The following is a 14,040-nucleotide window of genomic DNA, read 5'->3' as shown; positions in this document are numbered from 1 at the left end:
TCTCCCCCTACCTTCTTTCTTTCCTCGCTGTTAGTGATTTAGTTTCTTGTTTGGACTAATGCAGCACCCTCCTTACTGTCCCTCTCCTCCTATCATCTATCTTGTCCCCTTCTCACCTGTCTTCCTCCATACCTGAGGACGTCAGAGAGATCTTTTCTTTCCTTTTTTTGAGACAGGGTCTTGCTCTGTTGCCCAGGCTGGAGTACAGGGCATGATCAGAACTCACTGCAGCCTCAAACTCCTGTGCTCAAGCAGTCCTCCTGCCTTGGCCTCCCGAATAGCTGGGACTACAGGCATGTGCCACCATGACAGGGTCTCCCTATGTTGCCCAGGCTGGTCTCCAGCTCCTGGGCTCAAGGGATCCTCCTGCCTTGGCCTCCCAAAGTGCTAGGATTATAGGCATGAGCTACTGTGCCGGGCCATGGTCGGCTATTTAAACTTTTTATTTTTTTTGGTTGTTGTTGTTGTAGAGACAGGGTTTTGCTATATTGCCTAGGCTGGTCTTGTCTTGAACTCCTAGGCAAAAATGATCCTCCCACTTTGGCCTCCCAAAGTGTTGGGAAAACAGGCATGAGCCACTGTGCCCAGGCTGGAGAGAGCTTTCTAATGCTACACATCCCAGCACATCACTCTGCTAATGAAGTCCAGGTAGGGCTCACCATTGCCCTCAGGATAAATGTTAGCCTGGCACCATGTTCTTTTCCATGTGCAGTCTCTGGCTGCATCTTCTTTTTTCTACCCCACTCTCTAACACATCCACTGCCATACTGAATTAGTTTTCTGAAATGCCATTCCCTTTTTGGCCTCTTGGCCTTTCCATGGGCGACATTCTTTGTCCCGTCACCTCTGTTCCCTATCTCTGCCTGGCTGATTCTTACTATGCTTCAGAAATGATTCCAGCTCCTCTGTGAAGCCCTTCCTGATCTCTTGTCAAACGGGAGACCTGATCACTCTGCTATGTGCTTACCAAGTCTTTGTTCATCTTCTTCTTCTTAGGCACTCAGAAAAGACAACATTTTCCAGGCTTCCCTGTGGTTCAGTTGAGGTTCCCTGACAGTGTTCTCACCAGGGTGGGTGGAAGTGAGGCCTGCCGTATCCAGGCCTGCTTATTAAGCTCTCGTGAATCACCCAAACTCTCTTCCCTTGCTGCAGCAACTGCACAGAGCCTGTGCTTAAGATGGCAGGATCGCAAGACAGAGCAACTGGAGCAAGTCCTCATTAAGAAGAGCCGCCCGATGCATTTGGACTGCGATGTGTTACACCCATGAGATTTCAGGGTTAATTTGTTACCTGGCCGTGGCCTATCCTCTTCCAGCAGATACAGTTAAGTAAAGTATCCCTTTCTCTGTGCTTTTGGCCTGTATTATAGCTTACATCACACTACTAACATTGTCTTCTCCATGAGACCGTTAGCTAGTCGGTGCCACCCAGTTTTCTTTATCTCTCTAGAGTCTACTTGTTCCGTGGTACTGACTGTAGTGTTGGCACCTAGTAAACATCTTTTGAATAAATGAACTTTCATGCCCTCATGTGACAGTGGAGCAGGGATGAAAAGACACAGCAAGACTAAGATAGATAGATAGGGAGAGAAGAGCCCATCTTGCCATTGGTGAGACAGCCTGCTAGCCTTATGGGGCCAATGGGTACCTTCGGCTTAGGGGCTGCAAACTCCCTGCCATGGGCTCACGAAACATCTGACGAGATGGCCACTCCCCAGTTCCCTCAATCCACATCACACCCAACAACATTTCCCTTATACCTTCTTCCAACTGCTCTCCTGCCATTTCCAGAAGTTGCTTTTATTTCATTCACTAAACAGTTTATGAACTGAATTAAAATAAATGAGATGCAAATAAATTCCAGGCTTTCTCCCTCATTTTCAAATTACATTTTCAGTCCACTCAACCTGTTATAATCTCATAGTGATTTTCATTTAAGAGAGCTAAATGGATATGTGATTGTTGTTACAGGAACTAACACCAGACAATTAAATGTTGAGGTGTTGATAGATAAAACTGTGTTTTGATTTGCATAAACACGATGCCAGCAAATCTAACCCTGGCAGAAATTCAGTTATAAGACTTGTGTGCCTAACTTGGGCTAATTACCACAAGTACCATTATTAAAGAGTTTTAATATTCGGAGTTGGGATTATAGCCACTTTATTTTAGGGCCACATTTATCTTTCTTTATTTTGAAAACTTAGTCAAAATGCATAACTGATTTATCAGAGAAAAGGCACGATTACTACTTATAATCAACTTCTACAGTGCAGCATATCAAAAATCAATTACACAGCCCTGAAATCCAATCATTAAGGATTTAACTACTAATCTCATTCCATTTTTGTCTTTAGGAGGCTACTGCAGTTTGCAACTTTGCAGATACCAGCAGAGGAAGAAAAACATGGGAGACTGCTGCTAACCTAATGTGGAGACTTAAACTTCAGCCAGACAAAGGCGGAATCTTAATATGGAGGGGCCTGGCTCTGCAGGGAGGTCACCTGAGCTGGCTGGATTTCAATCCAGTTACACAGCAAAAGTTACAACCCAAGCTTTGCCGATGCTGAGCCTTCTACGCTCAGGGATTCCAAAGCATTTGATAAACTCTTTGTTCCATTGTTTACTGACTTCCTAGTGCTTGTCTTGTTCTGCAGTTATTTATTAGTTTACTTATGATCTACCCCTCTCTCCCATCTACCTGCAACCTGAAGGTAAAGTGCAGGAAGTTAGGGCCTTTGCTTTGTATGCCATTACATTCCCCCTCCCCAGGGAAGGGGTTAGCATGATGGTAGGAACTGTTCCCTCTTGGTGACGGATAAGTGACTGGAGCAGAATCCACTTCTGCTGAGAAGATCTGGATGACCACGGATAAGCAGGAAGGCGTGTAACATACTGGCAAGTGAGTCAGACAGAAAGAGAGACGTGGGATCGAGTCCTGGCATTGCCCTTTCTAGCTATTGTGTCCTTGGACAGGTAATTTAGCTTCCCTGAGTCTGTTTTCCCATCTGAAAAATGAAGGTAGTAATAATTATCCTCATGGGGCTATTGAAAAAGTTAAAATAATACAAGCAAAGCATTTAACATAGGGTTTACATTATAATATTATAATTATACATTAATTATATATGTAATTATATATAATGTATATTATTATGTATACATATAATGTATTATATATGTATATCATATTATGTATACATATATGTATATTAATTATGTATACATATAATGTATATAATTATACATTATAATATAACATAGGGTTTACATTATAATATTATAAAAATGTAATATAAAATTACATTATATAATAATTAATTAATTAATGTTATATATTGGTTTTAAAAAGATGTCACGTGGGGCAAGTTGCCTGGTCTGGGAAAAGTAGGGTTGGCTAAAACTCCCCACTGAGGTTCAGTTGTTACTTCCTCTTGGGAAATCTTCCCTGAACCTCTCAGGCTGAGTGGCATCCCTCTGGGATCCCATCAGACCCTGCATGTACCTCTGTCTTTTCACTTAACCTGTGATCATCCTGTGCCTGCATATTTTATCAGACCCTCAATTCCTTGAGTGCAAAGAAAGAACATACTTTAAAAGTTTTGTTCTTCCAGCACTTAGCAAATTACTCAGCACATAGTAGGCACGAACACCAATTCATTGGTTGAACTGGCCAGACAGTGAAAACTGAGGAAGAAGACAGCAAGTGTGAAAAGAAGACCAAAACTGTCTCTAGTTAGAGCATAATGTAAATCCCCATAGCAGGAAATGGCCGCCTTTTTCAGTCCTAGGAAATGGAAATGGAGAACGTTTTTTCCCAAGGTATGAGTCCCAAAGGGAGATGGATTCTACCTTCTGAGTGGAGAGTTTGCCTTTTCCAGGGAATAAAGGGGTATTAGAGGCTTTGAAGCTGGGAAACTTTCTCAGCTCTGTGAGGAAAGTGTATATCCCCTCCCACTCTGTGGTAACAGAGAAACTTTCTCAGCTCTGTGAGGAAAGTGTATATCCCCTCCCACTCTGTGGTAACAGATTGGGTGGAACCACTTACCCGGAGCTTCCTGCCAAAGATGGTGACTTTGCCTTTAATCTGTTCCTTTCTTAGGCGCCACTCAATGGAGTTTAAGCCATTCTCCATAGGCAGGGAGATGTTGCAGCGTCCAATGGTGGGGGTGATGGTGCCCGCTAGGACATGGGGCTCGCTGTGGAAGCTGACACCCATCCCATTAGCATACATCACCCTCAGGGTACCATTATTACAGAGCTGGTAGCTGTTCCGAACTTGATCTGGAAAAATGTAAGTGGGGGTGGGGATAGGGAAATAAATTATCCGCTCTATTAGTCAGAAGAGAATAGAACCCCTATTTTTTTTTATAGGTTTCCATGGTACTTTTTGCAGCCATTAGGCGAAGGCTGCCTTCAATTAGCACACATACATACCATGTGAAGGTAAGTAGCAGAGATACTACTGATCCACGTAAAGAAAAACATAATATGTGGCACTCCAGAAATAATTATGCCGTGATGTTTCTTTTACTCACTGAAGACTATTAATAGCACGTTTAAACATTTAAAGATGTCTATTGCCTACACAATTTGTGTCAATCAAATTCCCGAAGCTCATATATATTTTAGCTTATACCAGAAAAAAAAAAAAAAAAAAGAAAGGCAAATGACTTCAGTTTTTTCCTCCTTTTGCCTGCCGTCTAACCCAAGGTTGCTGGTCTAGCCACAGGCCAGATCCACTACAAATCAAAGCCCAGGATTCTTTGAGAAAATGGAGAGAAGAAGTCAACCTTCCCCATCCTCGTGCTTTTACTGCCAACTGCATCTGATACCACCCCCACTCAAGAGAACTCTGAAGAGACTCAAATACATCAGGGAGATGCAGCCAGTGGGTGCATCTTGTTTATCTTCCCCAGTGGAAACTACATGAGTCAATCAGACGTCTGACCTTTTCCTTTACGGAAAAGTTACGGGAAGGAAATGTGAGTCAGAGACTCCTTTTACAGATACACTGCTTCCTGATTGGGCAAAGGAGCTGGCCTGGGCTGGCCTCTGAGATGTCAGCTTTTGGGGCAGTGAGCAAGTGTGTACCTGTCCCTCCTGAGACTCCAGCCGTCACGCAGAAGGACAGAATCTACATCATTAATCATTTGGCAGAGCAGAAATAGAGTCATTGAAACAGGCTCCGCTGTGGGATAATAGTCCAGAAATGTCACCATTTATCTACTGAGAGGACACTTTTATCCTCTGACAACAGGCTAGCCCACCGACATTATATCTTAATTAAAAGAAAAGTTAATCGGCACAATTCATTTTCTTGCCAGCCCCAGTGCTTGCCCTGGACTGCAAAACATGTCTAGTAGCAACAATAACCACAGGGTGGGCAGAGACCTTTGAGATCCCAGTCTTGGAGAGAGAATGTTAAAGAGCTCCAGTCCCAGGGCAACCAACTCATCAAACAAATGCTTAAAAGAGAGAATCAGGATGGAACAAGAAAATATGAAATCTAGTGGTGAGCCAGGAGAATAAATGGCCTTTGAGAAGATAACTATGTGTTTTGGGTTGGTGGGGAGAGGTGGTGATGGAAGGGTAAGAGGTAGGGAGAGAGTATTTGGGGGGGGGGGGCGGGTGGAAATGGACATTTTCAGATAACTATGTAGACAGTTCAAATATCTAGACATTTGGCTGGGCGTAGATGACATTCTGCTCTATCTGATTGATTAAGTCATTTTCTACAAGAATGACCTCTTATAGTTTGCTGTGGACATTTGAATAAAACAGAAAGCTGAGGGGTACGCTGGGTCTCTGGAAGTCCTCCCAGGCTGGATAACTCACATGTTGGGCTTGGCTGGGTTCTGGGTCTATGGGTGAGTTTAGGGGTAGGATGGTATGGGTGGAGGCTCACCTTGTACCACTGTGTAGGAGGCCTCTACTGAAGAGAGGTTCGTGATGACAGTGACGTCATCATCACGGTTGGAGTTCTCAATGTCAATGGTAATAGATTTCTCCATTTCCCGGTGCAGACTGGTTACCACCCCCGTGGGGCGCGTCACGTTGGTCAGGCGGCCTTCGTGGTCATAGCTGGGGGGAGATAGATAGATAAACCCTGGTTAGCAGCAGTCATTGGGGCTGACAGTGTTCCCAAGACTCACAGGGCCAGAGAAAGAGCTGGAAAGGTGGGTTGGCTGGGTGGCACATCTCACTGAGGCCCCTCGTCACAGTCAAAACCCTATTATGCCCTGAGAAACAGCTGTGATGCTTCTTCTATCCGCTGATATAACTGACTTCAGCTCCTGGAAAACATTTCACCTGGTCTCAGGCTTCCTCTAGTTAGAGAAAACAGCCACATGTGAGCTTCTCTTACTTTTCTGTTTCTTTTTTTTTGTTGAGATGATGATGGAGTCTCACTCTGTCCCAGGCTGGAGTGCAGTGGCACAATCTCCGCTCACTGCAACCTCCACCTCCTGGGTTCAAGCAATTCTCCTGCCTCAGCCTCCCGAGTAGCTGGGATTACAGGCATGCACCACGATGCCTGGCCAATTTTTGTATTTTTTGTAGAGATGGGGTTTTGCCATGTTGGCCAATCTGGTCTCGAACTCCTGACCTCAGGTGATCCACCTCCCTTGGCCTCCCAAAGTGCTGGAATTACAGGTGTGAGCCACGCACTTGGCCCTCTCTTGTTTTTTAATTTAGGTGTTCTACAAAGCCATCAAATCAATATTCCCCAAATAGTTTCACCATGTCAGTTCCCTGCTGAACAAACCACACTCTTTTCCCATTGGTTGCTAAATCAAATAAAAATCTGGCATTTGAGACCATCCATGCCCCGAGTCTTCTACTGGAGTCCAACCTTGTCTCACTTGTCACCTCCTAGGCCTCTGGACAATCAGCCTGTGCCAAATGCCACCTGCACATTATTGGCTCAGCATAGAAGGCCTGGCTGCATGGAACCTGTTCTTTGGTCCCCACTAAACCACCATGGCTCCACTTCCCAAGCAGCCTTCTTAGACAGTTTCCCCATGACTCCCTTACCATCAGTTGTCCTTAGCACCCAAGTAAGTAAGTCTAGGGACACCAGTGATCATGCCCTACTGCCTGCAAATGGCCTGACTCTGGGGCCTCCTTCTTTATGTATATGTGTCGTCTTTCCTCTTTTCTCACACCGTGGAGTTTTCTCCCCACATCACCTTTAGCAAGAAGCCTTGTTCTAGTTGGGACAGCCTTTCCCCACTTTGGAAGATCCACTGTACTCTGAGAGCTGGGCCCTTCTCACACCCAGGAAAGGAAAGCAGGCTCGTTTCCAGGCCTTTGAGCTCTCCCAGATGAGTTTTGTTACTGGAGGAGGAAGGGGAGGAAGAAGGCGGAGCTATGAAGACATTTTGCTTGGAGGGTAAAAAAGAAGGGAAAGTGGCTCAGCTCCTGGGGGTTACTCCCTTTGGACTGGGGAGAGGGAAAAAGCTGGCAGGGTCTGAGGGATGGGAACTAGAGCTTGTGCAGCGCGTGGGGATGGGGGGGGGTCCTCAGAGAAGGATCCCTGTGGGGAGGGCCTGTGAGCAGTGGAAAGGACCGCTGTGGCCTGTTGGATGTTGTCGCTTAGGGCTTAGGATGACAACATCAAAGACAAGAGAGCACTCAGGAAATGTTTTTGGAATAAAGAATTGCAGACCTGGCTCAGGCTTTCAGGGATCTGAGAAACTTTGCTTCTGGGAAGAACTAGAAGCAGTGAAGCTCTGCAGAAGTTTCAAAGCTGAGAGTGCAATCACATTAAGCTGGACACCGCGCTGCGTAAAGGTGTTGGGGGAGAGAGGAGGGAGATCTTGGAGCAGGAATGTCTGTGAGCTCAGGATCCACCCCTATCAATCACTCGCCCAGGGCCCCAGGCAGGGGGTGGCGCAGACCATGCACTCCCTGGAAAGCCCTGGTGTTGTAATCAGGGATGGGGACTTAGGTCTGCTAAATCAATAGGGCTCCTCTGTGCTTTCTTACCTGCTAAAGAAACCACTTCTCAGGCAGGGGGACAAAGGTGCTATTTACAATAGTGACAAATTAGAACAACCTAGATGTTCCTTGATGGGAGATTCATTAAATAACTGATGATCTATCCGTAAAGTAGAAACCTATGAAGCCGTCAGGATCGACAACATGGGTTTCTATTTATTGGCATACACAAATCTACACATGTTGAGTGGAAGTGTGGGGTACAAAATTTACTCCCTTGACAGTAGCTTTTTTTTTCAGGGAGGGGTAAAAAATATCAGTATCTATATGGAGCAGAAATTCACTGAAAATATAGACATTTAAATGTTAATGGTGGTTTTGCTGTATGGAATTTTGACGAATCTTCATTTTCTTCTTTGCATTTTCCCATAATTTAGAAATTACTTGTAATCAGCCGGGCATGGTGGCTTGTGCCCGTAATCAATCCCAGCACTTTGGGAGGCTGAGGCGGGTGGATCATGAAGTGAGGAGACTGAGACCATCTTGGCCAACATGGTGAAACCCTGTCTCTACTAAAAATACAAAAATTAGCTGGGCGCAGTGGTGTGCGCCTGTAGTCCCAGTGCTCGGGAGACTGAAGCAGGAGAATCGCTTGAACCTGGGAGGCGGAGGCTGCAATGAGCTGAGATTGTGCCACTGCACTTCAGCCTGGCGACAGAGCAAGACTCCGTCTCAAAAAAAAAAAAAAAAAAAAAAAAAAGAAATTACTTGTAATCAATACTTTCATGTTTAATAAACAGAAACAAAAGGCATTTAAAACATCAGAAAACAAAGCAATTCTAAGTATTTGGATACGGGGTGTCTAGTGCGGTACTCAGTAACAGACAGTTTGTCCTCCTGCTGACAAGTACATTCTCTGGGACCAGGGCAAGGATTTTAATTCCAATCCACTGTAGTTTGGGGACACTTACAATGCATAGGCTGCTGCGTTTCCTTATGAGAGAAGTAGTAGGAACTGGAGTTTCTACTTTAGGGAGCAGAGCTTTAGGGTAGGGACTAGAATCTCATGGGCCAAAGGGAGAAAAACAGATTTTCTTTAACTTTTAAGAAGATTCAGCTACCTCCAGCTCTACTTACTTCCCCCAAGGAACATCTTCAGATGTAGGTCTTTTTGCAAATGACTCTGCATGTAGGAGTGAAGCGCTGTAAGTTCCAGCAATGGGATCTCAATGCCAACCCAATGGAACTGGCCCAGCCTTGGCTGGAGTGGGGCTGGAGGCTGCCTTTGAATTATGTAGTCAATAAATATTCATCAAGCACCTGTGATGTGCCAAACACAGTTCAAGGCACTGGAGATACGGCTGGGAAGAAAATGGAGCAAAATTCTTGCACTCATGCTAGCTGAAGAGGGCAAAACTAAACCAAGATAGAAAATAGACAGCATGTCAGATGGTGAGTAATAGGTGCTAAGGACTAAAATAAAGAAGGGAGGGAGTGGAGAAAGAGAGAGTATAGGGAGTAGACAGTGTAATTTTAAGGACAGTACTGTTCTTTTCAGGAATACAGATGCATCTTCCCTAGTCTGGGAACTTAGCAGGCATGATAGGGTTTCCAAAAGGCATTCTGTATCAGCTCTATTTCTGCCCAGCTCTTCACTTCCCAGGACAAAGAGGAGAGAGAGGCAACTTTTAAAGGGGCCCATTCCAGCCTTCATGAATTGCATGGCAGCTTATTCTGTAAAATCACTCTTGAACCCCACACCATGGGAAGTCAACTTCCATCTTTTCCTTTGATCTGACATTTGCCCCTTCCCCAGTTGCTGGATTGGGAGAAGGAGTTGAACATGACTAAAGAGGCTCTTTATCATTTCTGTCTTCTGGAGGGCCTCTTTTTAAGGGTGATGTGTTTTTCTGCCCCTCTGAGCCCGAAGTTTGCTAAGGCAGACTTTGCTCCTGCAGGGGATGAGAGACCAGCAGGCAGCACTGGGAGGTGGGAAGAGAGCAGGAGAAATGCAAAGTGAGGTATTAAAAAGACCTAATGTGCAAGCTGCATTCTTCAATTCTGCTTTTCCAAAATAAGTCTCTATCTGTCTGACTCTTGTATCCACTCTACAGTTAGTTGAGTGAAACCTGAGGGGTAGGAAGGAGACAGAGGTGTGCTTAATAATTCCTCTCAAATCCCATTAGCCTATACTCTGAGTTAAACTTCTATATGCCAAGCGCTTTGCTAATTTCTAAAAATGTATTATCTCAGTGGATTAGCACAGGGCTCCTGTTGTTAATTTGCATTTTTATCCCCATGTAACAGATGAGACATTGAGGCTCAGAGAGGTTAAATAACGTGTCCAACGTCAATCAGTAAGCATGTGGCAGAGATGGACTCCACACCCCTGTCATCCTGATCCTAAGACCTAGGAGCTTTCTGGTATAAGATGCTGCCTTTTGGGGAAGACTGTGAAAACCTGAGTTCCCTCAGGGATGTAACTAAATCAGGCTACTTCTTCTATCAAGACCCAATGGCCTGCATCTGGGGAAATCTTAATTCCAAGGTTGGATGTCTTGGAAGTTTCTGGAACTGGCTGATCATAAAATGGGTCCAGGAAGATTCGATAGTGTTATTTTTTCCTACCCCTCTCTCTCTCCTGCTTCCAGAGTCATTGATAGGCTGGTCTTATTGAGTTACATCTTCCCAAAAATTCAGGGACAGTTCCCATGTGGAGTCTGAAGGTGGAGTTACAAATTCCATTCATAGCCCTGCTTTACAACGCTAGTGTGCAATGCAAAGAACGCTGGGCTTGGAGATCTGGATTCCAGTCCTGCTTCACTACCAACTCCCTGTGTGGTCTTAGGGGAGTCACTTCGATTCTCTGAGCCTCAGTTTCTTTATCAATAAAATGGGGATAATCAAATCCATATTTAGACAGTCACTGTGACAACACGGCAGATAAATGGCTTCTCTACCTCATGTTCTATGCAGAAAAAAAAGATATGGCCACTCTTCTCACCTATAGGGGGATTTGTACTCTGCCCCCCGTAACAGAGTGGGAAGAGAGGAATCCCCCTAAGGAAGCTCTCACTGAAGGACAAATCATTTTCTTTCTTTCTTTTTCTTTTTTTTTTGAGACAGAGTGTTGCTCTGTCGCCCAGGCTGGAGTACAGCTGCGTGATCTCAACTCACTGCAACCTCCACCTCCTGAGTTCAAGTGATTTTCATGCCTTTGCCTCCTAAGTAGCTGAGACTATAAGTATGCACCACCACACTTGGCTAACTTTTGTATTTTCAGTAGAGATGAGGTTTTTCCATGTTGGCCAGGCTGGTCTCAAACTGCTGGCCTCCAGTGATCCTCCTGCCTTAGCCTCCCAAAGTGCAGAAATTACAGGCATGAGGCATCGCTCCCAACCAGGACAGACTTCTAGTAGCCTCACAGCCTCTGTGTGGTTTTCTTCATCACCCTTTCTCTAAAGTTTTGGCTAAGGCTATGCAGTGTTGGTCTTGACCACACTGCCCTGACAGGAGGTGAAGTTATGTCTGATTTTTAAGTTGGCTGTGTGTCTTCCAATTGGCTGATCATGTGCCAAAAGTGCCATAAAACAAAAAGAACTCACCATCTTTTCAGGTAGAAAAGAAAACCCTATACATTTGAACCCCACAATGGAGAATTTGTGATCACTGGATTTATCTACATTATGAAAAAAAGGGCAGCTTATCAAATTAAGATAAAAAAATTCAGTTTCAATGTAACTTCTGAACATTTTAAAACACAATTACGAGTCATGCCTATGTTTTCATTAAACTAGGGACACTTTCTGGAAAATACTTTCCCTTTTAGAGTTCAGATCTGTGGATGCACTTGAACCCAAGCTTCTTTATGACAGTCTGTAAACCAGGCCCAGTTCAGGCTGGCCTCCCTGAGAGGGATGTTTTTTCCCCCTCTTTCAGGAGAGCCAACAAATTGTTTCTGAAATGCATTAGGTCTTTGGTTGAAACTGTCAGAAAGGAAGATGAAAATCTCGGAGGTGTTTGGGTGAGTGTATAGCTTCAGCCTAATTCGGTATGAGAGCCAAGGACAGCACTCAGATGGTACCCTCGAGGGCAGAATAACTGGCTGGTAAAGTTTGATCAAAACTACAGTGTCCTGAAGGGTATTAAGATGCTTCAGAAATCTCAAGCATCATTAAGGTGCTTGAGAAAGAGTTGCCCAAAGAAGAAAGTCAGAACCAGGGAAAGCAATTCTTCTGCAATGCACTAAATATCCAGCAGGTGGCAACAGCTTCCTTTTACATTCTCCCAAGACCATTGGCATACAAACAGGAAGTAAACATTGCTGGGTTTAGGAATGATCAACAATGAGGTTTTCTGTTCTCCCTCTTGTCCCCCCCCCTTTTTTTTTTTTGCTGTGCCAACTCTCCCTAACTTACTACATTCTCAGCTAGCAGCAGCATCCAGACAAAACACAAGCAAGGACTCCAAGTACACAGGGGTTAACACACTCCTTCATCACCTAGGAGAGCCAGATATTTATAAATTCTGCTCCAGTCTCAGCCAGCCACTGGGAGAATCATGCCTAGTAACTTCCTCCAACCAGCATCCCACCATTAGTACCTACAGCAGCAGACACTTTGACCAAGAGCTGCCTGCAGGAGCTAGGAAAAACAGCTTTTTGCAAAACAAGCGTCAGGACTATTAAGTATGAGATAATTGTTAGGGGAAATATGACCAGCTCTCGCATCTTTTAATATACCTAATGCTTTATCTGTATCGATCTGCTTCTGCTAAGGAGGAAATTCAGAGTTTATCTACCTGTCTGTGCAGTCAAGTGTGTTGCTGGACCTATTGGCAAATCACAGGAGCCCCACTGGGATCTTGCCTTTTAGGTTCTAATTTCCGCACCCATGGCAAACTTGAATAATCAGCAAAGTTAATCAACATTTTACCTCCCAGGTGCTGTGCATGTCCAATATCCTGAAATTTGAACGGCAAGCAGGCAACAGGAATTCCCAACTCTAGTAGGGAGGATGCTCAATATCAGAGATCCATTAGAGCAAATCATTTCAGAGTCAGGGAGAGGGGACATGAATATCTTGAGGCCATAAGACATCATTAAAGTTAGAAAGACAACGTGACAAAGCAATTTAAAAAGCTACACAAACGACCCAGTCCTAATGCCAGCTAGGGCAAGGGAAGGGCTCTTCAGAGATGCTTTACAAACCCACTTACTCATAGAAAGTCGTCCATCCTGTTTCATCGCTCTTGGTGGCCAGGAGCCCAGTGTTCCCATCATAGGTCATGAGACCAAGCTCCAGGTTCTGTGTGGACACGACTTTGAGGCCTCCATTGGTGCCCACGGTGAGGGTGATGATCTGGTTGTCAGGCATGAGCAGGTGACGGGGCATGCCACTGCTGTCCCGACGGATCTTCAGGGAATTCCCATTATTGTCAATCAATTCAGTGACATCATTGTCAGTACTATATGTGAAATTGTACAAGTACTCCCCTGTCACCAGGCTCACAGTGTATTGGTGGATGCCATCAGCGTTGAAGACATATAACTCCTGCTCTCCGGGGGATGCAGCCTCATACTGGTTGAAGGCATTAAGAACAGGCTTGTTCTTGCTGACCGCCCTGATCCGAATATTTCCAAGGTCTGCAATGTAGATGGTACCATCTGGAGCTACAGCTAAGGATGATGGGGAATTCAAGATGGCATCAGTCGCGTAGGCATCATCTCCTGAATAGCAGTTGCAATTGACATCGTTTTTGCAGTCGCAGTCCGAGGCTGCCCCAGCTAAAAGGCAGATCTCCCCGTTGGTTGTTACCTGGCGTAGACGGTTAATCTTCTTCTCATCTGTCTCAGTGATGTAGAGGACCCCAGTGTGAGAAATGGCAATGGCACTGGCTGACTCCAGGGCAGAGTGAATGGCTAGTTTGCTGAGTGAGTAGTCAATGCCAGGAACTTGGCAGTGCATGGGGCGTCCCGCAATGATGCTGACTTGGTGGTTCTCGGTGATTCGAAGGATGACATTGTTCTCTAGAACATACAAGGAGTTATCCATGGGATTGACAGCAAGGTCTGTTGGCCACTCCAGACGAACCTGTGGAT

The 14,040-nt window shown here is 45.0% G+C and overlaps 1 protein-coding gene across 12 annotated transcripts in view; it reads right to left on the bottom strand.

Moving 5' to 3' along the window:
• The window catches only part of TENM2 (teneurin transmembrane protein 2), a 3,238,122-nt gene that overhangs the window by 31,735 nt on the left and 3,192,347 nt on the right, over positions 1-14,040 (bottom strand). For all 12 annotated transcript variants that reach the window (XM_063604288.1, XM_063604290.1, XM_055112852.2 and 9 more), the window contains 3 exons: positions 13,158-14,032; positions 5,908-6,083; positions 4,048-4,283 (listed from right to left, as the gene is read on the bottom strand). In XM_063604288.1, the coding sequence (XP_063460358.1) occupies positions 4,048-4,283; positions 5,908-6,083; positions 13,158-14,032 (1,287 nt within the window). The remainder of the gene's footprint in view (positions 1-4,047; positions 4,284-5,907; positions 6,084-13,157; positions 14,033-14,040) is intronic.

Source organism: Pan paniscus, chromosome 4, assembly GCF_029289425.2.
Source record: "Pan paniscus chromosome 4, NHGRI_mPanPan1-v2.0_pri, whole genome shotgun sequence".
In the NCBI taxonomy this organism is placed as follows: Eukaryota; Metazoa; Chordata; class Mammalia; order Primates; family Hominidae; genus Pan; species Pan paniscus.
The sequence above is the reverse complement of the archived record's forward strand: the minus strand, read 5'-3'. Positions and strand labels throughout refer to the sequence as shown.